Source organism: Paroedura picta, chromosome 15 (assembly GCF_049243985.1).
Source record: "Paroedura picta isolate Pp20150507F chromosome 15, Ppicta_v3.0, whole genome shotgun sequence".
In the NCBI taxonomy this organism is placed as follows: Eukaryota; Metazoa; Chordata; class Lepidosauria; order Squamata; family Gekkonidae; genus Paroedura; species Paroedura picta.
Genome location: NC_135383.1, coordinates 22794487 through 22817538, shown reverse-complemented (window position 1 = coordinate 22817538; position 23052 = coordinate 22794487). Strand labels below are relative to the sequence as shown.

Here is a 23052-nt window from a genome sequence, read left to right as displayed (position 1 = left end):
GGCACTTCTGGAGCTTGTTCTCCAATCAAAAAGTGTTGGCCGCCTTATGGCCAGCACCCACTGCCACACCAAGGGTGCTTACGTGGTGTTGGCATCAAAGCTGAGGGAGAGGGGCTACGTCCGGACCTGGGAGCAGGTCCGGACAAAATTTAAGAGGGTGAAGCTGGACTTCCTGAACAGTCTAGAACAGTGTGTGGGGGGGTCCCTCAGCCAAGTGGGAGAACGGTCTTCCACGACCAGATGGTCAAGATATGGGAGAAGGCTGGGAAGCCCCCCCTGGAAATGAGGAGGCATATGGGTGAGTGCTGCCCTCGTTGTGTTTTACCCTTAAACATGCATGGAATGACTAGCTGCCTCTTTCCCCTACTGTCCCCAATGAAATTCGAGAAAGTATTAAGATGCTGTCAACCCCCTCTGACTTAGCCCGCCAGTACTGTAGAACCACTTTGGTAATGCGCTTTGACTCTGATTGTGGTGTGGCCATCAGCTGTGTTTCATCTCTGGTTTGTGTGCTTTTACTTATGATTTCTCTTTTTCTTTGCCCAGCTACACAATCACCATCCAAGCTAGCAAAAGCACCTGAGCGTGAGGAAGGGGAGGAAGAGGGACCTTCCACCTCAGGACAGGCTGCAGGTGAGAGTTTTATGTCTTTGAGGGAGACCCATGTGTGTGTACCCCCATGGAGCCATAAGGGAGCCTGCTGTGATGCTTCCATTTGAAGTGTGATTAAATTCTTTATTTGATTTCTATAGCAGAAACTATGGAGGCAAGGCTGCGTGCCATGGAGGCCAGGGTGACTTCCTTAGAGGCTGAAGTGGCAGACCTAAAAGGGGAGATGGAGCGGCAAAGGCAGCAGAGGGAGGCGGAAGAACGTAGGTTATGTTCCCCACTGCCCAACTCTTCTCACACTGTGGCTAAGGCCACTAAAAAGTGTATCCATGTAAACTCCAGATTGGAAAATATGTTTGGCACTAATGTGTACTTTTTCTCCCTCCCCACACAGTTAAAAAGAAGGAGGACGAAGACCTCTTCCGCCGCAAAGTCAGGGGGACCATGGGACGGTTGTGCAGGAGAGTGAGGGAGATGGAAGGGGCTGGTGAGGGGAGCAGTGGGACCTGAGTTTTGTTTTCTGTTTGTGTTTTGGGGTGGGGGGTGTTGGGGGGGTTCCAAGTTACATTGCCTATTTTTCTATCCCTGTTTAACTGTTTATTAAAATAAAATGTTGTTGCAAATTTTCTGAAAAAGACTCCAGTGTGACTCCTTACACTCGCACACCTTTCACCCCAAACTCCTAAAACACCTTTAACCTTTAAAACACCCTCCAACCTCCAACCCACACAACGGTACCAGAATAGACACAATCACTAGAGAGGGTACACAGAGACAGAGTCAAAAATATAAACTTTATTTAACAAACAACAGCAAACACAGATAAGGTTAAATAGACAAACTGGCCCAAACTAGGAGGGGGAGAACTTGTCCGCGGGTTTTATTATTCTCTTCCCGAGAACAGTCCTCCTTCTAGTTTGGGTCGAGGCATTCTGAGACGGGGTCGGTGGGGTGGGTGCTGGAGGTGGTGGTGTAGGTGTGGGTGGGGGGGGGATGTGCACGGTAATCTGAGGAGGGTTGGCCGTCTCCATTACCACGACCGCCCTCTCCATCAGCCTCCTTATCAGTCTCACCTCCTCCACGCTTTCGCGTAGGGATTGGTTTGACTCCCTAAGGAATGCCCGCAATTTTTTCCCCTCCTGGGCCACAAGGGAGAGCATTGCTTGGTCTGCGGCCGCGGCACGCCTTGACTCCTCCTGGCAGTGCTCTAGGATCCTTTCTCCAACACTTGTTAAGACGGAGACGCGCCTCAGCCAGCCGCGTTCCCTCGCAAGCCTCTCCTCTGCTTGGAGAGCACCTCTAGGTGGTGAGCCGGCTGGACCCAGGGCTGGCTCATCTTCATCTGAAAGGACCTCTGTTGGCAAAAAATGAGAAACAGAACTGTTAGTACCATCGAGACAGTCAAAACCCACCCTGGTGCACATGGTGGCCTTTTTTGGTTACATATTGTTAAACCAAGACTCAAAACAATGCCAGGGGAGCACATAGTTATTGTTTGTTTGCCCATGGTGGCCTTTTTCCTTTGCCTACTTTCACAGCAAGACTCACAAAAATGAAAAGGAAGCACACAGTTAGTGGCTTGCGACATTGTCCTGCAGCCATGGCTCGAAAGGAACAGTTCATGCACGCTCACCATCTTGGATCTGTATCCGCCTGCGCTGGGCAGGAGGTCCAGCCACCCCACGCTCCTCCTCCTCCTGCGTCCCGGGTATGAAATCTGCAAAAAGGGAAAAAAAACATGATTTAGGACCAAAGTGTGGCAAAGCAAGCTTCAAACCCTAAAGCAGCAACGTAGAGGGACTCTCTTCTGTCTCTTAGCAGTGCTGCTGCCCTGCACAAACAGAAAAGCACAAAGCAGTTAACCCCCCCCCCTTAATGCAACTGATACTTACCAACGTTTGTTGACGCCCCAGAATCACTGTCCTCGGCCACCGCTGCTGGGGACTCGAGGACCACCGTCCCTGGCATCTGTGTCTCTGTGGACAAGAGCAGAAAATAGTGAAAAAGGAGCAAGCATACAACCTGAACCACACAGCAAGCTCCCAAAGTAGTGGCTAAAGCACTGCAGAAGGCCTATGGCTGAGGCATGCTGCAAAACTGTTTGGGTTGTTGGTTAAACACAACCGTTTTAAAAAGCCACCAAAAGCAATCCACAAACATCCTAGCATATTATGCGTTGCAATGAACACACGAGAAAACGATTCCCAAACGTCAGAACACACATTTGCTCAAAATGAAATATAAAATTAAAATAAAAGTGCTTACCGGAGGCAAGGGGCGTTTGCTGAGGAATCTTTTCTGGCTCCCCAGGAGCGATGGCCAGTAGGTCCAGCGTGACCATGTCCGCGCCTCGTTGCTGGACGGGGGGTGGAGGCCGGACGGTGGACGAGGTGCCCTCGCCGGGATCCTCCTCAGCGGGTGGTTCCTCGACCGGGGCAGCCGGCTTCCGAACCACCTTCAGGCTCCTCCCGACGCGCTTCGGCCTGCCGGCTCCTTCCCCGTCGCCGTACAGCGGGCGCTGCTCCTCAAAGTACGGGCAGGTCACCTTCTCGTTGCCGGAACCCTTATTGTGGTTCACGGCACGCATATACTCCGCCCGCATTGTTTTAGTTTTCGACCGGCATTCAAGGCCGGTCCTGTTGTGGCCCAGGGCACGCATCTTGATGGCCACTTGTTCAAAGACCTCCCGATTCCTGTGCGAGGACTGGAAGGCGTCCTGGATTTTCTCTTCCGAGAAAATCGCGATCAGGTCCCTGATCTCCGCGTCCCTCCATGTTGGCCCACGGCCGGTTGCCGGGACGGACGACGCTTGCGAGGAAGATTCCATGCTGCCTTCGCGAGTAGCTGAGCAAAATGGAGGTGGTGCGAGGTGCAGGGTGCAACGGATCATATACCTTCCCGCACACAAAGACAAAGGGACTAGCCGGCTCCTGATTGGTGGAGGGCAGTAGGGGACACGCACATTGGCCACATGAGGTCACATGTCACGTTCAAAACTCCTCGCGCGGGAACAGGATCTGCCCCTAATGGCCAGATTAGCGCCCTTGTTGTTTGACTTCTCGCATGCGCTGATTCGTCTACACGCGAGAAGAGCAGTTTGAACATGCAGCGGGAGCCATTTTACTGAAATGTCCGCCATTACAAAAACGCATGCCGGTGTAAAACCGAGAGCAAGTGCAGCGGTACGCGACAGTTCCCCAATAATATTCACCAACCAAAGCATAAATCAATGACATGTTACTGGCGAACGTTCGTTGGCACGCTCAGCGGAAAGTTTTTTAAAATGAACGGTGGACGGCGACTCCACTTGCCGGAGGTCTAGCCGCCGATGGAAGGGGTTGTCCGCACCCAAGCACAACCACGCACCCGGAACTACACAAAGACCCACTACACATAAACCGCCCCTCATGATATCACCTCGAATCATTTCTATTGAACCCCTCTAAGCTAAACAGGAGACTGCGAGCGGCGAACGTTCGTTGGCACGCTCAGCGGGAAGTTTTTTAAAATGAACGGTGGACGGCGACTCCGCTTGCCGGAGGTCTAGCCGCCGATGGAAGGGGTTGTCCGCACCCAAGCACAACCACGTACCCGGAACCACACAAAGACCCACTACACATAAACCGCCCCTCATGGTATCACCTCGAATCATATCTATTGAACCCCACTAATCTAAACAGGAGACTGCGAGCGGCGAACGTTCGTTGGCACGCTCAGAGGAAAGTTTTTTAAAATGCTCCCTGTACGTTGACTCCGCTAGTACTGGCCGAAGGTAGACGGGGTTTTAAGCTTTGGGCAAATGTTTGGAACGTGACGGTGTGTGCCACTGTGCTTTTGAAATACTCTTGTGGTGTCCGGGCAGAATTTCCGAAAGTGATCGTGCTTGAAAGCCAGTCGCTGTCTCGTTGCCTCGTTGATCCCCGCTCGCTTGGAGAAAAAAAATGGCGGACAGTTCGCCGGAAGTTTGGAGGAAAGGCTCGGGAGGAGGGACTTTGAAGAACCCGCAACAATGGTAACGCACAAGTCTTTGGCGCTATTGTCGCAGATTGGTTGCAGGAGTGTATCGCTATCCGGAGGGTGAATCCACTTTTCTGGATTCCCCTAGAAGCGCTACAACGAAGCGCTTTTTGCGGGTCGGTTGCAGGACTGTTGCAGATTGTCTACGACGTCGTGGGTTATGGCAAATTAGTAGCGTTTCCAATTAGCAACCATTGTGCTACTTTGAAGCCGTGCGAAATGGCTCAGAGAGCTGTTAGGTCGGGCGGCAGGAGGTATATCGAAGCAAAAAGCTTCTAACACAATCCTACTGTTTCCACACATAAAACTCTGGGAATTCTCACAATTAAACCTGGCATCCCTAGAAAACTAGACTTCCCAAGCTTTAGTAGGCAAGCATCGACACCTGGACTGTTTGATGGCCTGTGGTTCTGTCTATGTGGCCACAGTAGCAGTTGAACAGGCGTACCAAGTTTTCTTTGTGACATTTGTACAGGAATTGAAATCGGACGTCCGCAGGCTTCAAGAGCAGCAGGGCGATTCCTATGAAGGAGAAGAAGCGTAAGTATTTCTAAATATATGGTCCCCCCCCTGCCCAGCCCATACCTGGGGTTCCCACCCTATTTGCCCCCATCTTGAGCCAGGCCACATAGTAGAAGATAGTAAATTCCGCATCCCAAATCTGGAACGCTCCTCTCCTGTATTGTAGGGGGTCACACCAAAATAAATGTTTCCTTACTGTAAATGCTATGTCTGATCTCTGTTCAATGCAGGCTGCTGAGAGGTTCCCCCGAAAATGAGAATGCCTGCCCTGCACTGGTTCCATTCCAGCCCCTCTCTGTGGAGATTGAAGAATCCCAACAAGTAAGAAGATGACCCATGTTAACATTGGTGTAGTTAATATCCAGTGTTGGCCCTTGATAGTTCCACAATCTGCCCTCGCAAACTCTACCTGGAAGGGGAACAGCATTTTCTCGGGGACGACCCCTTGCCGTTTTGGTCCTGGGAAGCAGTGCTCTCTCTGCCCTAGAAACGCTACCTTGAGGGAAGACACTCAAACCACCGACCATATTGATCGAGCCCTGAGCTGATAGGACCTTGCTTGTTCAGCAGGAGGAGGGTGAAGAAGGCGGTCTGCCTAACCCTTTTGATGGGATGCCGTCACCTGTGGTGACAGGTAGTGAAGAAGACAGCACTGACACGGAAGAAGAGGTGAGTGCGGCCATTACAAAGGGAACACAGAGACAGTTTTTCCTGGTCCCTTTTGTTCTGGGAAGAGGGGCACCCATGATAGGATTTCCTGACCTGCTTTTTAAACTGTTTTTTTTTAAGTACTTGTTTCCATTTGAGTGTTGAATTCAGGATGCCGTTATGAAAAAAGTGCTGAAACTTCAAGCCTCCCTTCTTGATTTGGAATGATGCAGAGTACCAAGAATACGAACGGACTACTCTCCGTCCCTAACACAGAGAGCTCATCGACAGGGCTGATTTCCCCACAGAGACCCCTCTGTCCTTCACTCCTAATCTAATCATATTGCTGCTGTCATTTGGCCTCTGAAATCATCCGCTCCGATGGGACGGACTCTCCATCGGATATAATGGAGGGATGGGTGGGGGCCCCCTCTTCAGGAGCCCCTAGAAGTGGACCCCTTGGGCCAATCATTTCGGAATTTGGAGGGGAGCCAGGGAAGAGCTACCCTGAAAATTTGGAGGTTGTAACTTAAACCCCCATCCCCCCCAGGCCCTGGGAAAGGGGGAAAAGCTGAAATTCCCATTATAGTCAACGGCACCATTGACTTCAATGGGTGCCAAAGCCAAATCAGCCGAATTGGGCCCTTAGTGCCCAAGCCTATTTTCAAGTGCTTTGCTCAAATCTTAAAAGAAAGATGAGACTCTTACAGCTTTCAGTGAAACTTGCTCCAAAGCAAGGGGCATAAGAGCAAATCTTTCCGAAGGTTTCGAAACAGCAGTTCAGTGATCTTCAGAAAATGCATGACACTTCCTAGTGCCTGACCCTTTTCACCTACAGGTATTACATATCAACACTTCTGGTTGCTTTCTGACGTTGCACTGTACTTTCAGGAAAGAGAAGATGAAACTGGCTTGGGTGAATTGAATTATACCCTCCAGAACAATTTTCAAATATTTGCTCCTTCCTGAGGTGCTGAGTGACTCATGTCTTCCTGGTGGCAATCATGTCCTCTGAAACGCCGGCTCATGCCCCTTTTGCCACAGACTGTGTTGCCTATGCACAGCATTCAAAATGTCACGGGTCCTTCCTCCTTTCTCATTCCAACGTCAGAGTTGCCTGATATCTTGACTATTGTCAGTTCACGTAAATGGGCTCTGATCCACAAAAGCTTGTACTGGGAATACTCTTTAGGGTGCCACAAGACTCCTGCTTCTTTTGTCTTTGACACCAATAACTTCTGCTTATACATTCCCACTGTCATGATGGTCAGTTCACACTCTGCGGAAGAGGGGCTTGCCCTCGGAAGCGCACGCCTTGTGAGGTCATAAATACAGAACGTCTTGATCTGACATTTCTGTTCTATATAGCCCACCATCTCTTCCCCCCATCATCTGTTCTCACCGTTCCATTTAGACTAATGGAAACTCCTCAATGAGATCTGTACTATTGTATTTGTTAATTACCCCTTTCCTGGGTAAGAGCAGTTTTTCCCATCTGCAGGGACTTAGAGAGGGGGTTATGTGCCTTGCATAGAGATAATTAGTTTTCTAAGGCTGGGGGGGGGGGAAGAAAAGACCAAATGGATGGGGGGAGGACTCTTCCTTTTGGATACCTAGCACCATTTATGTAGCTATCGCAATTATGAGCCATGCAGTATCAACTGCAAATGGAGCTTGCTTACCGGAACTGCCACCTGACCCCATCATCCCATCATGTCTTTGATTAGACTGGAGTTGAGTTAAAAGACCCCCCCCCTCCTGTCCTGGTTTTTCTTTTCTTTTTTTTTGAATGGCCCACCAAGTAGAGAAAGGCAACCATGTGGACATGTATCGCAGGCTCAATGAGACACATTGTGGCCGGCCTCCCCAGTTTCTAGCTTACGGGGCCTTTGGTGCGACAGACCATGGCTGACGCTTACCCCTTCAATGTGGTGGGCAGCTTTATTGAAGAGCTACTGTGGGGTGAAGCAACTGGGGTTGTTTTTAAAGATGAAAAAAGGGCCAGTTTATAGAAAAATAAAGGAGTAGACTGGACTATTCCGCTGGGGGGGGGGGGGAATCATTGGGCAGAGAGAAGATGACTGCAAGGGAGAAGCGTTTAGCGCAGCATTTTCAGCTATATGCTATGTTCCCCGTATGCAGAGTGTGTTTCTTCCCTTTGGGGAGCATGTTGGGACGTGATGCTTCTCTCCTTTGAAGTGCCACAGTCCAAGAGAAGTATGGCCATTAATGAAAACGTTGCAAAAAGTAAGATAAATAAATATCCCTACAATGGACGAGAAACACTGCAGCCACTCTTTGGATTTTGGGGCCCGAGCACAGTTGTTTGGGGGCAGGAGCAGGACAAACAGAACAAAGGCCAACGATGAAGTGGGAATAAAGTTCTGAGTAGCTGGAAGAAGTAGAATATGAAGTGAAGCTTCTTCCTAAATGTATTTTAAGTTGTTCTCTTTGAAGGGCAGGAGAGAAAAATTGTTAGACGTGGTGATCCAAGAGGCTTTTCTTTTCTGAACCCCTTGCCCACTGGTTTCATTAGCATTCTCAAAAATAATTTGGTTTTGCCCACATAGTTAAACAAGCAGGACCCCTGACTTATTGTCGTAGGTACTAAAGGAAAAGGTAAAGGTATCCCCTGTGCAAGCACCGAGTCATGTCTGACCCTTGGGGTGACGCCCTCCAGCGTTTTCTTGGCAGACTCAATACGGGGTGGTTTGCCAGTGCCTTCCCCAGTCATGACCGTTTACCCCCCAGCAAGCTGGGTACTCATTTTACCGACCTCGGAAGGATGGAAGGCTGAGTCAACCTTGAGCCGGCTGCTGGGATCGAACTCCCAGCCTCATGGGCAAAGCTTTCAGACGGCTGCCTTACCACTCTGCGCCACAAGAGGCTCTTGTCGTAGGTACTATATATGTTGTAAGAGACCATCTTATATGCAATTGTTGTGGGTCAAGCAGTCATAATTTAATGCATGGTGACCGAAATGGGCTAGTTAGGGTAGCAGGAGTTTATTCTCTGTCAGATTGCTTTGCCCGCCTCTGCAGAACCCTTGCACAGGGAAATCTAGCTGCAAAACCCCGTCGGAAGTGGTTTATCCAAACGTCCGCAGAATGCTGAAAAACTAAAGTAACAGTTCGAAGGTTATCAAGGGATTCAGGAGCATGCCAAAAATGCCTTCAAAAGTTGTCGGGTGTTTTCAGATGGCGAAGGCATCACAAGGTTTAAATGAAAGGGGTAACAGATTTGTGTAACTTGCGTTAAAGCACCTTCATTGCGTCAATGTTCCCCCCCCCCCCCAAAGGATGAATGGAGAGAAATAACTGAAGTCACCGAGATAATAGAAGTCACACAAGTCTCAACAGAATTGTAAGTCTCCACGTTAGTCAGATAATACTACGGGTGCCAGGCCCCTCCTGGCCATTGGTAGGGGATTGGGGGGGGGGGGGGACGACTGGGGTTGCCAGATTCCTATCAGAAAACTCCAGAAGATCTGGAGGTGGGAGTCTGAGGAGGACAGAGACTTCAGTGGGGTACAACGCCACAGAATACATCCTCCGAAGCATCCATTTTCTCCAAAGGAACTGATCCCCATAGTCTGGAGATGAGCTGTCACTCCAGGGGGTCCCTAGGCCTAACCGCGAGGCTAGCGTCCCTAATCCATAAGGGTGGTCCTTCTGTACTTGGGGGACGAGTCCCAAATTCAGAAACTGCAGCATACATCTGATCAAAAGTACTTGTGGTAGTCCAGGGGAAGGCAGGAGGGAAATGCTTTGATCCTAATTATGAGAAAATAGCTGTGCTTTTTTACCTGCAGCCTATGAGTTTAGTGCTCTGCCCAGTTACCCCTGCGGCTGATTCCCAACACAGATTTTTCTCTATGTGGAATACAGCCCCCCCCCCCCGCTTTAAATCCCTACACAGCTTTTTCCTTTAAGCTAGATAGGAGAAAACCCCCCACTTTTGATCCAGCTGAGCAGAATCACTGCTGAGCAGGGCCTCCATGTGGATGTTCCTTCTGCAGGCATTACAAGCAAGGGGACAGTGTCAGACTTCGCATTCCCTTCCCCTTTTTGGCCCCGTAAAGGTCTCTCCCTCCCTCTTTTCCAAGTTGAGGTGTGACCTATTGCCCCCATGGTGAGAACCGCTATCTCATTAGCACCCCAAAGCATTTCAGTTTCCAAAATATGTGAGTTTCTGTTCCAGCTGGTATGAAGCAGGACCCAATGATGAGCCTGACTGGAAGAAGCCAGGCAACAAATGGTGTGCAAGTCTCTCAGACTGGTAAGCAACTTCCACAAAGCTTGTGTCAGATTGTGGCAAGAACACTGAGTATGTCTCACTGCTGTTCAGCACAGCACTTCTGCATAGTCAGCTGCTGGGTCAGCCCCATAAGTGGGTCACACCAGTTACAGCACAGACAAAATAGAAAGAGGTGGGAAAAGAAGATGGGCACAGACAGTAAAGTGCAAAAATAGTTGTCCAGAGCAGGCATTTCAGCAGTGCTAGTCTGATGAGCCTAGTAGGAGCTCTTTAAGTCTTGTCTTTCTGCTTCTCTCTAAGAAGAATCCATAAAGTATTTTAGGTGTTGTTTGCTCAAGTTGAAGAGAAAAGTCTGAAACCCATGAAGTCTGAAACCCTAAACGCAATTCAAGGCATTTTCTTCCATATTTCTTGCTGTGACCTAGATGAACTAACCATAAACGAGAGAACTTTGAGCACAGGCCATGGGTTGGATCCAATAGAGAACATTTCCTTCCTCTAGAGCAGGCTCTCTCAACTGTTTTTCCATTGAGAAACCCCTGAAATATTATTCAGGCTTCAAGAAACCCCAAAAGTGACACAATCATGTAGAATATGGTCGGGAAGCAGAACTGTGGGCGCCTGATTTATTTAAAATCTGTAATTCCTTCTATTAGCCATTCCACAGTTTCTCCAGTAGCTTTTTATGTTTGACTTTTGCCTTCTCTTTCCCTTTCAACTGTTATGGCTTTTCGGGCAAGGAGCCCTCCGGTAGTCCTGAGAATAACCTGTCCTCTCTCTCCACAGGTTCTTTGATTTACCGATAGTGTGCCTGTTCCTGTTCATCTTGCAGAAACTGGTGCTTCCTGGCCTCCTTCTTGCATGTGTTGCATTGCTCACCATTGTCTACATAGTGCCACCATACGGCCATCATGCTGTCTGGAGCGAGTCCAGGGGAAATCACTGGACTCACCTGCGGTTGCTGTACCTGCAGCTGCCACCAATGTAGCTCTGCTCCTCTTCATCCATTTGTGCAAAGGAGAGGAGGACCAATGCCAAACACTAAAAAAAGAAAAAAAAAGGGAAAAAAAAGGAAAAAAAAAGGAAAAAAAAGGAAAAAAAAAGAAAAAAGAGATCTGTTAAAATAACTGTGAAAAAAAGGAGAGGAAGACCAATGCCAAACACTAAAAAAAAGGGGAAAAAAAGGAAAAAGAGATCTGTGAAAATAACTGTGAAAGAAAGGAGAGGAAGACCAATGCCAAACTCTAAAAAAAAAAAAAAAATCTGTGAAAATAACCGGCTAGATCACTTAAGCCACAGTTTTCGTGAGAACCAACCCTGCCCAAGAACCCTTTGAGAAGGACGTGTTCTTTCAAGCGTTCTTAAAAGTGTGTTAATCGACTATACAGTTGTTTCAGGAGTTAGTGAGCCTTCTAGAAGGACATTGTATCCATATTTAAGACAAGTCTCTGGAGCCTGCTTTAAAAAGGCCCCATGCCCCGAAAAGAAGAAAAAGGCTATTTCGATGTAGGACTACATCGCCCCCCTACCCTTTCCCTTGATTCTCCCCTACAAATTCTCCCCTCCCACTATTGTTAGCACTTCCTAGTTCTGTTTGTAGATGAAATATGCTAAGGCGCATTTATTTATCTACTATTTTGTTTTCTCTTATTGTATGTCTCAGAGGACTCTGAGGCATATAAATTATCTGTTTTGTCTATTAACCACGTGTATCCAAACTAAAAAAAAGAAAAAGAAAACCTGTGAAAATAAACCAACTAGATCACTAAAGCCACGGTTTTCGTGAGAACCAACCCTGCCCGAGAAACCTTTGAGAAGGACGTGTTATTTCAAGCGTTCTTAAAAGTGTGTTAATCGACTATACAGTTGTTTCAGGAGTTAGTGAGCCTTCTAGAAGGACATTGTATCCATATTTAAGACAACTCTGGAGCCTGCTTTAAAAAGGCCCCATGCCCCGAAAAGAAAAAAAAGGCTATTTCGATGTAGGACTACATCGCCCCCCTACCCTTTCCCTTGATTCTCCCCTACAAATTCTCCCCTCCCACTATTGTTAGCACTTCCTAGTTCTGTTTGTAGATGAAATATGCTAAGGCGCATTTATTGTGCTCGTCTACTATTTTGTTTTCTCTTATTGTGTGTCTCAGAGGACTCTGAGGCATATAAATTATCTGTTTTGTCTATTAACCACGTGTATCCGAACTAAAAGAAAAAGAAAAAGAAAAAGAAAACCTGTGAAAATAAACCGGCTAGATCACGAAAGCCACGGTTTTCGTGAGAACCAACCCTGCCCAAGAACCCTTTGAGAAGGACGTGTTATTTCAAGCGTTCTTAAAAGTGTGTTAATCGACTATACAGTTGTTTCAGGAGTTAGTGAGCCTTCTAGAAGGACATTGTATCCATATTTAAGAGAAGTCTCTGGAGCCTGCTTTAAAAAGGCCCCATGCCCCGAAAAGAAGAAAAAGGCTATTTGGATGTAGGACTACATCGCCCCCCTACCCTTTCCCTTGATTCTCCCCTACAAATTCTCCCCTCCCACTATTGTTAGCACTTCCTAGTTCTGTTTGTAGATGAAATATGCTAAGGCGCATTTATTGTGCTCGTCTACTATTTTGTTTTCTCTTATTGTATGTCTCAGAGGACTCTGAGGCATATAAATTATCTGTTTTGTCTATTAACCACGTGTATCCGAACTAAAAAAAAGAAAAAGAAAAAGAAAACCTGTGATAATAAACCAACTAGATAACTAAAGCCACGGTTTTCGTGAGAACCAACCCTGCCCGGGAACCCTTTGAGAAGGACGTGTTATTTCAAGCGTTCTTAAAAGTGTGTTAATCGACTATACAGTTGTTTCAGGAGTTAGTGAGCCTTCTAGAAGGACATTGTATCCATATTTAAGACAAGTCTCTGGAGCCTGCTTTAAAAAGGCCCCATGCCCCGAAAAGAAGAAAAAGGCTATTTCGATGTAGGACTACATCGCCCCCCTACCCTTTCCCTTGATTCTCCCCTACAAATTCTCCCCTCCCACTATTGTTAGCACTTCCTAGTTCTGTTTGTAGATGAAATATGCTAAGGCGCATTTATTGTGCTCGTCTACTATTTTGTTTTCTCTTATTGTATGTCTCAGAGGACTCTGAGGCATATAAATTATCTGTTTTGTCTATTAACCACATGTATCCAAACTAAAAAAAAGAAAAAGAAAAAGAAAACCTGTGAAAATAAACCAACTAGATCACTAAAGCCACGGTTTTCGTGAGAACCAACCCTGCCCGAGAACCCTTTGAGAAGGACGTGTTATTTCAAGCGTTCTTAAAAGTGTGTTAATTGACTATACAGTTGTTTCAGGAGTTAGTGAGCCTTCTAGAAGGACATTGTATCCATATTTAAGACAAGTCTCTGGAGCCTGCTTTAAAAAGTCCCCATGCCCCGAAAAGAAGAAAAAGGCTATTTCGATGTAGGACTACATCGCCCCCCTACCCTTTCCCTTGATTCTCCCCTACAAATTCTCCCCTCCCACTATTGTTAGCACTTCCTAGTTCTGTTTGTAGATGAAATATGCTAAGGCGCATTTATTGTGCTCGTCTACTATTTTGTTTTCTCTTATTGTATGTCTCAGAGGACTCTGAGGCATATAAATTATCTGTTTTGTCTGTTAACCACGTGTATCCAAACTAAAAAAAGAAAAAGAAAACCTGTGAAAATAAACCAACTAGATCACTAAAGCCACGGTTTTCGTGAGAACCAACCCTGCCCGGGAACCCTTTGAGAAGGACGTGTTATTTCAAGCGTTCTTAAAAGTGTGTTAATCGACTATACAGTTGTTTCAGGAGTTAGTGAGCCTTCTAGAAGGACATTGTATCCATATTTAAGACAAGTCTCTGGAGCCTGCTTTAAAAAGGCCCCATGCCCCGAAAAGAAGAAAAAGGCTATTTCGATGTAGGACTACATCGCCCCCCTACCCTTTCCCTTGGTTCTCCCCTACAAATTCTCCCCTCCCACTATTGTTAGCACTTCCTAGTTCTGTTTGTAGATGAAATATGCTAAGGCGCATTTATTGTGCTCGTCTACTATTTTGTTTTCTCTTATTGTATGTCTCAGAGGACTCTGAGGCATATAAATTATCTGTTTTGTCTATTAACCACGTGTATCCGAACTAAAAAAAAGAAAAAGAAAACCTGTGAAAATAAACCAACTAGATCACTAAAGCCACGGTTTTCGTGAGAACCAACCCTGCCCGGGAACCCTTTGAGAAGGACGTGTTATTTCAAGCGTTCTTAAAAGTGTGTTAATCGACTATACAGTTGTTTCAGGAGTTAGTGAGCCTTCTAGAAGGACATTGTATCCATATTTAAGACAAGTCTCCGGAGCCTGCTTTAAAAAGGCCCCATGCCCCGAAAAGAAGAAAAAGGCTATTTCGATGTAGGACTACATCGCCCCCCTACCCTTTCCCTTGATTCTCCCCTACAAATTCTCCCCTCCCACTATTGTTAGCACTTCCTAGTTCTGTTTGTAGATGAAATATGCTAAGGCGCATTTATTGTGCTCGTCTACTATTTTGTTTTCTCTTATTGTATGTCTCAGAGGACTCTGAGGCATATAAATTATCTGTTTTGTCTATTAACCACGTGTATCCAAACTAAAAAAAAGAAAAAGAAAAAGAAAACCTGTGAAAATAAACCAACTAGATCACTAAAGCCACGGTTTTCGTGAGAACCAACCCTGCCCGAGAAACCTTTGAGAAGGACGTGTTATTTCAAGCGTTCTTAAAAGTGTGTTAATCGACTATACAGTTGTTTCAGGAGTTAGTGAGCCTTCTAGAAGGACATTGTATCCATATTTAAGACAACTCTGGAGCCTGCTTTAAAAAGGCCCCATGCCCCGAAAAGAAGAAAAAGGCTATTTCGATGTAGGACTACATCGCCCCCCTACCCTTTCCCTTGATTCTCCCCTACAAATTCTCCCCTCCCACTATTGTTAGCAATTCCTAGTTCTGTTTGTAGATGAAATATGCTAAGGCGCATTTATTGTGCTCGTCTACTATTTTGTTTTCTCTTATTGTGTGTCTCAGAGGACTCTGAGGCATATAAATTATCTGTTTTGTCTATTAACCACGTGTATCCGAACTAAAAGAAAAAGAAAAAGAAAAAGAAAACCTGTGAAAATAAACCGGCTAGATCACGAAAGCCACGGTTTTCGTGAGAACCAACCCTGCCCAAGAACCCTTTGAGAAGGACGTGTTATTTCAAGCGTTCTTAAAAGTGTGTTAATCGACTATACAGTTGTTTCAGGAGTTAGTGAGCCTTCTAGAAGGACATTGTATCCATATTTAAGACAAGTCTCTGGAGCCTGCTTTAAAAAGGCCCCATGCCCCGAAAAGAAGAAAAAGGCTATTTCGATGTAGGACTACATCGCCCCCCTACCCTTTCCCTTGGTTCTCCCCTACAAATTCTCCCCTCCCACTATTGTTAGCACTTCCTAGTTCTGTTTGTAGATGAAATATGCTAAGGCGCATTTATTGTGCTCGTCTACTATTTTGTTTTCTCTTATTGTATGTCTCAGAGGACTCTGAGGCATATAAATTATCTGTTTTGTCTATTAACCACGTGTATCCGAACTAAAAAAAAGAAAAAGAAAACCTGTGAAAATAAACCAACTAGATCACTAAAGCCACGGTTTTCGTGAGAACCAACCCTGCCCGGGAACCCTTTGAGAAGGACGTGTTATTTCAAGCGTTCTTAAAAGTGTGTTAATCGACTATACAGTTGTTTCAGGAGTTAGTGAGCCTTCTAGAAGGACATTGTATCCATATTTAAGACAAGTCTCCGGAGCCTGCTTTAAAAAGGCCCCATGCCCCGAAAAGAAGAAAAAGGCTATTTCGATGTAGGACTACATCGCCCCCCTACCCTTTCCCTTGATTCTCCCCTACAAATTCTCCCCTCCCACTATTGTTAGCACTTCCTAGTTCTGTTTGTAGATGAAATATGCTAAGGCGCATTTATTGTGCTCGTCTACTATTTTGTTTTCTCTTATTGTATGTCTCAGAGGACTCTGAGGCATATAAATTATCTGTTTTGTCTATTAACCACGTGTATCCAAACTAAAAAAAAGAAAAAGAAAAAGAAAACCTGTGAAAATAAACCAACTAGATCACTAAAGCCACGGTTTTCGTGAGAACCAACCCTGCCCGAGAAACCTTTGAGAAGGACGTGTTATTTCAAGCGTTCTTAAAAGTGTGTTAATCGACTATACAGTTGTTTCAGGAGTTAGTGAGCCTTCTAGAAGGACATTGTATCCATATTTAAGACAACTCTGGAGCCTGCTTTAAAAAGGCCCCATGCCCCGAAAAGAAGAAAAAGGCTATTTCGATGTAGGACTACATCGCCCCCCTACCCTTTCCCTTGATTCTCCCCTACAAATTCTCCCCTCCCACTATTGTTAGCAATTCCTAGTTCTGTTTGTAGATGAAATATGCTAAGGCGCATTTATTGTGCTCGTCTACTATTTTGTTTTCTCTTATTGTGTGTCTCAGAGGACTCTGAGGCATATAAATTATCTGTTTTGTCTATTAACCACGTGTATCCGAACTAAAAGAAAAAGAAAAAGAAAAAGAAAACCTGTGAAAATAAACCGGCTAGATCACGAAAGCCACGGTTTTCGTGAGAACCAACCCTGCCCAAGAACCCTTTGAGAAGGACGTGTTATTTCAAGCGTTCTTAAAAGTGTGTTAATCGACTATACAGTTGTTTCAGGAGTTAGTGAGCCTTCTAGAAGGACATTGTATCCATATTTAAGAGAAGTCTCTGGAGCCTGCTTTAAAAAGGCCCCATGCCCCGAAAAGAAGAAAAAGGCTATTTGGATGTAGGACTACATCGCCCCCCTACCCTTTCCCTTGATTCTCCCCTTCAAATTCTCCCCTCCCACTATTGTTAGCACTTCCTAGTTCTGTTTGTAGATGAAATATGCTAAGGCGCATTTATTGTGCTCGTCTACTATTTTGTTTTCTCTTATTGTATGTCTCAGAGGACTCTGAGGCATATAAATTATCTGTTTTGTCTATTAACCACGTGTATCCGAACTAAAAAAAAGAAAAAGAAAAAGAAAACCTGTGATAATAAACCAACTAGATAACTAAAGCCACGGTTTTCGTGAGAACCAACCCTGCCCGAGAACCCTTTGAGAAGGACGTGTTATTTCAAGCGTTCTTAAAAGTGTGTTAATTGACTATACAGTTGTTTCAGGAGTTAGTGAGCCTTCTAGAAGGACATTGTATCCATATTTAAGACAAGTCTCTGGAGCCTGCTTTAAAAAGGCCCCATGCCCCGAAAAGAAGAAAAAGGCTATTTCGATGTAGGACTACATCGCCCCCCTACCCTTTCCCTTGATTCTCCCCTACAAATTCTCCCCTCCCACTATTGTTAGCACTTCCTAGTTCTGTTTGTAGATGAAATATGCTAAGGCGCATTTATTGTGCTCGTCTACTATTTTGTTTTCTCTTATTGTATGTCTCAGAGGACTCTGAGGCATATAAATTATCTGTTTTGTCTATTAACCACGTGTATCCGAACTAACAAAAAGAAAAAGAAAACCTGTGAAAATAAACCAACTAGATCACTAAAGCCACGGTTTTCGTGAGAACCAACCCTGCCCAAGAACCCTTTGAGAAGGACGTGTTATTTCAAGCGTTCTTAAAAGTGTGTTAATCGACTATACAGTTGTTTCAGGAGTTAGTGAGCCTTCTAGAAGGGCATTGTATCCATATTTAAGACAAGTCTCTGGAGCCTGCTTTAAAAAGGCCCCATGCCCCGAAAAGAAGAAAAAGGCTATTTCGATGTAGGACTACATCGCCCCCCTACCCTTTCCCTTGATTCTCCCCTACAAATTCTCCCCTCCCACTATTGTTAGCACTTCCTAGTTCTGTTTGTAGATGAAATATGCTAAGGCGCATTTATTGTGCTCTTCTACTATTTTGTTTTCTCTTATTGTATGTCTCAGAGGACTCTGAGGCATATAAATTATCTGTTTTGTCTATTAACCACGTGTATCCGAACTAACAAAAAGAAAAAGAAAACCTGTGAAAATAAACCAACTAGATCACTAAAGCCACGGTTTTCGTGAGAACCAACCCTGCCCAAGAACCCTTTGAGAAGGACGTGTTATTTCAAGCGTTCTTAAAAGTGTGTTAATCGACTATACAGTTGTTTCAGGAGTTAGTGAGCCTTCTAGAAGGACATTGTATCCATATTTAAGACAAGTCTCCGGAGCCTGCTTTAAAAAGGCCCCATGCCCCGAAAAGAAGAAAAAGGCTATTTCGATGTAGGACTACATCGCCCCCCTACCCTTTCCCTTGATTCTCCCCTACAAATTCTCCCCTCCCACTATTGTTAGCACTTCCTAGTTCTGTTTGTAGATGAAATATGCTAAGGCGCATTTATTGTGCTCGTCTACTATTTTGTTTTCTCTTATTGTATGTCTCAGAGGACTCTGAGGCATATAAATTATCTGTTTTGTCTATTAACCACGTGTATCCGAACTAAAAAAAAGAAAAAGAAAACCTGTGAAAATAAACCAACTAGATCACTAAAGCCACGGTTTTCGTGAGAACCAACCCTGCCCGGGAACCCTTTGAGAAGGACGTGTTATTTCAAGCGTTCTTAAAAGTGTGTTAATCGACTATACAGTTGTTTCAGGAGTTAGTGAGCCTTCTAGAAGGACATTGTATCCATATTTAAGACAAGTCTCCGGAGCCTGCTTTAAAAAGGCCCCATGCCCCGAAAAGAAGAAAAAGGCTATTTCGATGTAGGACTACATCGCCCCCCTACCCTTTCCCTTGATTCTCCCCTACAAATTCTCCCCTCCCACTATTGTTAGCACTTCCTAGTTCTGTTTGTAGATGAAATATGCTAAGGCGCATTTATTGTGCTCGTCTACTATTTTGTTTTCTCTTATTGTATGTCTCAGAGGACTCTGAGGCATATAAATTATCTGTTTTGTCTATTAACCACGTGTATCCAAACTAAAAAAAAGAAAAAGAAAAAGAAAACCTGTGAAAATAAACCAACTAGATCACTAAAGCCACGGTTTTCGTGAGAACCAACCCTGCCCGAGAAACCTTTGAGAAGGACGTGTTATTTCAAGCGTTCTTAAAAGTGTGTTAATCGACTATACAGTTGTTTCAGGAGTTAGTGAGCCTTCTAGAAGGACATTGTATCCATATTTAAGACAACTCTGGAGCCTGCTTTAAAAAGGCCCCATGCCCCGAAAAGAAGAAAAAGGCTATTTCGATGTAGGACTACATCGCCCCCCTACCCTTTCCCTTGATTCTCCCCTACAAATTCTCCCCTCCCACTATTGTTAGCAATTCCTAGTTCTGTTTGTAGATGAAATATGCTAAGGCGCATTTATTGTGCTCGTCTACTATTTTGTTTTCTCTTATTGTGTGTCTCAGAGGACTCTGAGGCATATAAATTATCTGTTTTGTCTATTAACCACGTGTATCCGAACTAAAAGAAAAAGAAAAAGAAAAAGAAAACCTGTGAAAATAAACCGGCTAGATCACGAAAGCCACGGTTTTCGTGAGAACCAACCCTGCCCAAGAACCCTTTGAGAAGGACGTGTTATTTCAAGCGTTCTTAAAAGTGTGTTAATCGACTATACAGTTGTTTCAGGAGTTAGTGAGCCTTCTAGAAGGACATTGTATCCATATTTAAGAGAAGTCTCTGGAGCCTGCTTTAAAAAGGCCCCATGCCCCGAAAAGAAGAAAAAGGCTATTTGGATGTAGGACTACATCGCCCCCCTACCCTTTCCCTTGATTCTCCCCTACAAATTCTCCCCTCCCACTATTGTTAGCACTTCCTAGTTCTGTTTGTAGATGAAATATGCTAAGGCGCATTTATTGTGCTCGTCTACTATTTTGTTTTCTCTTATTGTATGTCTCAGAGGACTCTGAGGCATATAAATTATCTGTTTTGTCTATTAACCACGTGTATCCGAACTAAAAAAAAGAAAAAGAAAAAGAAAACCTGTGATAATAAACCAACTAGATAACTAAAGCCACGGTTTTCGTGAGAACCAACCCTGCCCGAGAACCCTTTGAGAAGGACGTGTTATTTCAAGCGTTCTTAAAAGTGTGTTAATTGACTATACAGTTGTTTCAGGAGTTAGTGAGCCTTCTAGAAGGACATTGTATCCATATTTAAGACAAGTCTCTGGAGCCTGCTTTAAAAAGGCCCCATGCCCCGAAAAGAAGAAAAAGGCTATTTCGATGTAGGACTACATCGCCCCCCTACCCTTTCCCTTGATTCTCCCCTACAAATTCTCCCCTCCCACTATTGTTAGCACTTCCTAGTTCTGTTTGTAGATGAAATATGCTAAGGCGCATTTATTGTGCTCGTCTACTATTTTGTTTTCTCTTATTGTATGTCTCAGAGGACTCTGAGGCATATAAATTATCTGTTTTGTCTATTAACCACGTGTATCCGAACTAACAAAAAGAAAAAGAAAACCTGTGAAAATAAACCAACTAGATCACTAAAGCCACGGTTTTCGTGAGAACCAACCCTGCCCAAGAACCCTTTGAGAAGGACGTGTTATTTCAAGCGTTCTTAAAAGTGTGTTAATCGACTATACAGTTGTTTCAGGAGTTAGTGAGCCTTCTAGAAGGGCATTGTATCCATATTTAAGACAAGTCTCTGGAGCCTGCTTTAAAAAGGCCCCATGCCCCGAAAAGAAGAAAAAGGCTATTTCGATGTAGGACTACATCGCCCCCCTACCCTTTCCCTTGATTCTCCCCTACAAATTCTCCCCTCCCACTATTGTTAGCACTTCCTAGTTCTGTTTGTAGATGAAATATGCTAAGGCGCATTTATTGTGCTCTTCTACTATTTTGTTTTCTCTTATTGTATGTCTCAGAGGACTCTGAGGCATATAAATTATCTGTTTTGTCTATTAACCACGTGTATCCGAACTAACAAAAAGAAAAAGAAAACCTGTGAAAATAAACCAACTAGATCACTAAAGCCACGGTTTTCGTGAGAACCAACCCTGCCCAAGAACCCTTTGAGAAGGACGTGTTATTTCAAGCGTTCTTAAAAGTGTGTTAATCGACTATACAGTTGTTTCAGGAGTTAGTGAGCCTTCTAGAAGGACATTGTATCCATATTTAAGACAAGTCTCCGGAGCCTGCTTTAAAAAGGCCCCATGCCCCGAAAAGAAGAAAAAGGCTATTTCGATGTAGGACTACATCGCCCCCCTACCCTTTCCCTTGATTCTCCCCTACAAATTCTCCCCTCCCACTATTGTTAGCACTTCCTAGTTCTGTTTGTAGATGAAATATGCTAAGGCGCATTTATTGTGCTCTACTATTTTGTTTTCTCTTATTGTATGTCTCAGAGGACTCTGAGGCATATAAATTATCTGTTTTGTCTATTAACCACGTGTATCCAAACTAAAAAAAAGAAAAAGAAAAAGAAAACCTGTGATAATAAACCAACTAGATAACTAAAGCCACGGTTTTCATGAGAACCAACCCTGCCCGGGAACCCTTTGAGAAGGACGTGTTATTTCAAGCGTTCTTAAAAGTGTGTTAATCGACTATACAGTTGTTTCAGGAGTTAGTGAGCCTTCTAGAAGGACATTGTATCCATATTTAAGACAAGTCTCTGGAGCCTGCTTTAAAAAGGCCCCATGCCCCGAAAAGAAGAAAAAGGCTATTTCGATGTAGGACTACATCGCCCCCCTACCTTTCCCTTGATTCTCCCCTACAAATTCTCCCCTCCCACTATTGTTAGCACTTCCTAGTTCTGTTTGTAGATGAAATATGCTAAGGCGCATTTATTTATCTACTATTTTGTTTTCTCTTATTGTATGTCTCAGAGGACTCTGAGGCATATAAATTATCTGTTTTGTCTATTAACCACGTGTATCCAAACTAAAAAAAAGAAAAAGAAAACCTGTGATAATAAACCAACTAGATAACTAAAGCCACGGTTTTCGTGAGAACCAACCCTGCCCGAGAACCCTTTGAGAAGGACGTGTTATTTCAAGCGTTCTTAAAAGTGTGTTAATTGACTATACAGTTGTTTCAGGAGTTAGTGAGCCTTCTAGAAGGACATTGTATCCATATTTAAGACAAGTCTCTGGAGCCTGCTTTAAAAAGGCCCCATGCCCCGAAAAGAAGAAAAAGGCTATTTCGATGTAGGACTACATCGCCCCCCTACCCTTTCCCTTGATTCTCCCCTACAAATTCTCCCCTCCCACTATTGTTAGCACTTCCTAGTTCTGTTTGTAGATGAAATATGCTAAGGCGCATTTATTTATCTACTATTTTGTTTTCTCTTATTGTATGTCTCAGAGGACTCTGAGGCATATAAATTATCTGTTTTGTCTATTAACCACGTGTATCCGAACTAACAAAAAGAAAAAGAAAACCTGTGAAAATAAACCAACTAGATCACTAAAGCCACGGTTTTCGTGAGAACCAACCCTGCCCGAGAACCCTTTGAGAAGGACGTGTTATTTCAAGCGTTCTTAAAAGTGTGTTAATTGACTATACAGTTGTTTCAGGAGTTAGTGAGCCTTCTAGAAGGACATTGTATCCATATTTAAGACAAGTCTCTGGAGCCTGCTTTAAAAAGGCCCCATGCCCCGAAAAGAAGAAAAAGGCTATTTCGATGTAGGACTACATCGCCCCCCTACCCTTTCCCTTGATTCTCCCCTACAAATTCTCCCCTCCCACTATTGTTAGCACTTCCTAGTTCTGTTTGTAGATGAAATATGCTAAGGCGCATTTATTGTGCTCGTCTACTATTTTGATTTCTCTTATTGTATGTCTCAGAGGACTCTGAGGCATATAAATTATCTGTTTTGTCTATTAACCACGTGTATCCAAACTAAAAAAAAGAAAAAGAAAAAGAAAACCTGTGATAATAAACCAACTAGATAACTAAAGCCACGGTTTTCGTGAGAACCAACCCTGCCCGAGAACCCTTTGAGAAGGACGTGTTA

The 23052-nt window shown here is 44.5% G+C and overlaps 2 protein-coding genes across 2 annotated transcripts in view; one reads left to right on the top strand and one right to left on the bottom strand.

The window, feature by feature from the left end:
• Nucleotides 1–1434: 1434 nt before the first annotated feature.
• On the bottom strand, nucleotides 1435–3795 carry LOC143824604 (uncharacterized). The gene is made up of 4 exons (XM_077312032.1): nucleotides 2875–3795; nucleotides 2502–2585; nucleotides 2243–2326; nucleotides 1435–1963 (listed from the first exon to the last, which is right to left on the bottom strand). The coding sequence occupies exons 1-4, from the start codon at nucleotides 3497–3499 to the stop codon at nucleotides 1461–1463; spliced, it is 1296 nt and encodes a 431-aa protein (XP_077168147.1). The 5' UTR covers nucleotides 3500–3795; the 3' UTR covers nucleotides 1435–1460.
• Nucleotides 3796–5418: 1623 nt separating this feature from the next.
• LOC143824554 (dickkopf-related protein 3-like) overlaps nucleotides 5419–23052 on the top strand; it is a 33313-nt gene continuing 15679 nt past the window's right edge. Inside the window, exons 1-4 of the mRNA XM_077311941.1 lie at nucleotides 5419–5469; nucleotides 5716–5817; nucleotides 9095–9159; nucleotides 9997–10074. Of these exons, the coding sequence (XP_077168056.1) occupies nucleotides 10051–10074 (24 nt within the window). The 5' untranslated portion in view covers nucleotides 5419–5469; nucleotides 5716–5817; nucleotides 9095–9159; nucleotides 9997–10050. The remainder of the gene's footprint in view (nucleotides 5470–5715; nucleotides 5818–9094; nucleotides 9160–9996; nucleotides 10075–23052) is intronic.

What these genes read in the sequence shown, in the direction of transcription:
- LOC143824604 (XM_077312032.1), bottom strand. Translation starts at nt 3,499, where the DNA reads ATGATCCGTTGCACCCTGCACCTCGCACCACCTCCATTTTGCTCAGCT. An exon ending in GCAAACGCCCCTTGCCTCCG is followed by an intron (nt 2,586 to 2,874) that starts GTAAGCACTTTT and finishes TCTTGTCCACAG; the next exon opens with AGACACAGATGCCAGGGACG. An exon ending in TGGGGCGTCAACAAACGTTG is followed by an intron (nt 2,327 to 2,501) that starts GTAAGTATCAGT and finishes CCCTTTTTGCAG; the next exon opens with ATTTCATACCCGGGACGCAG.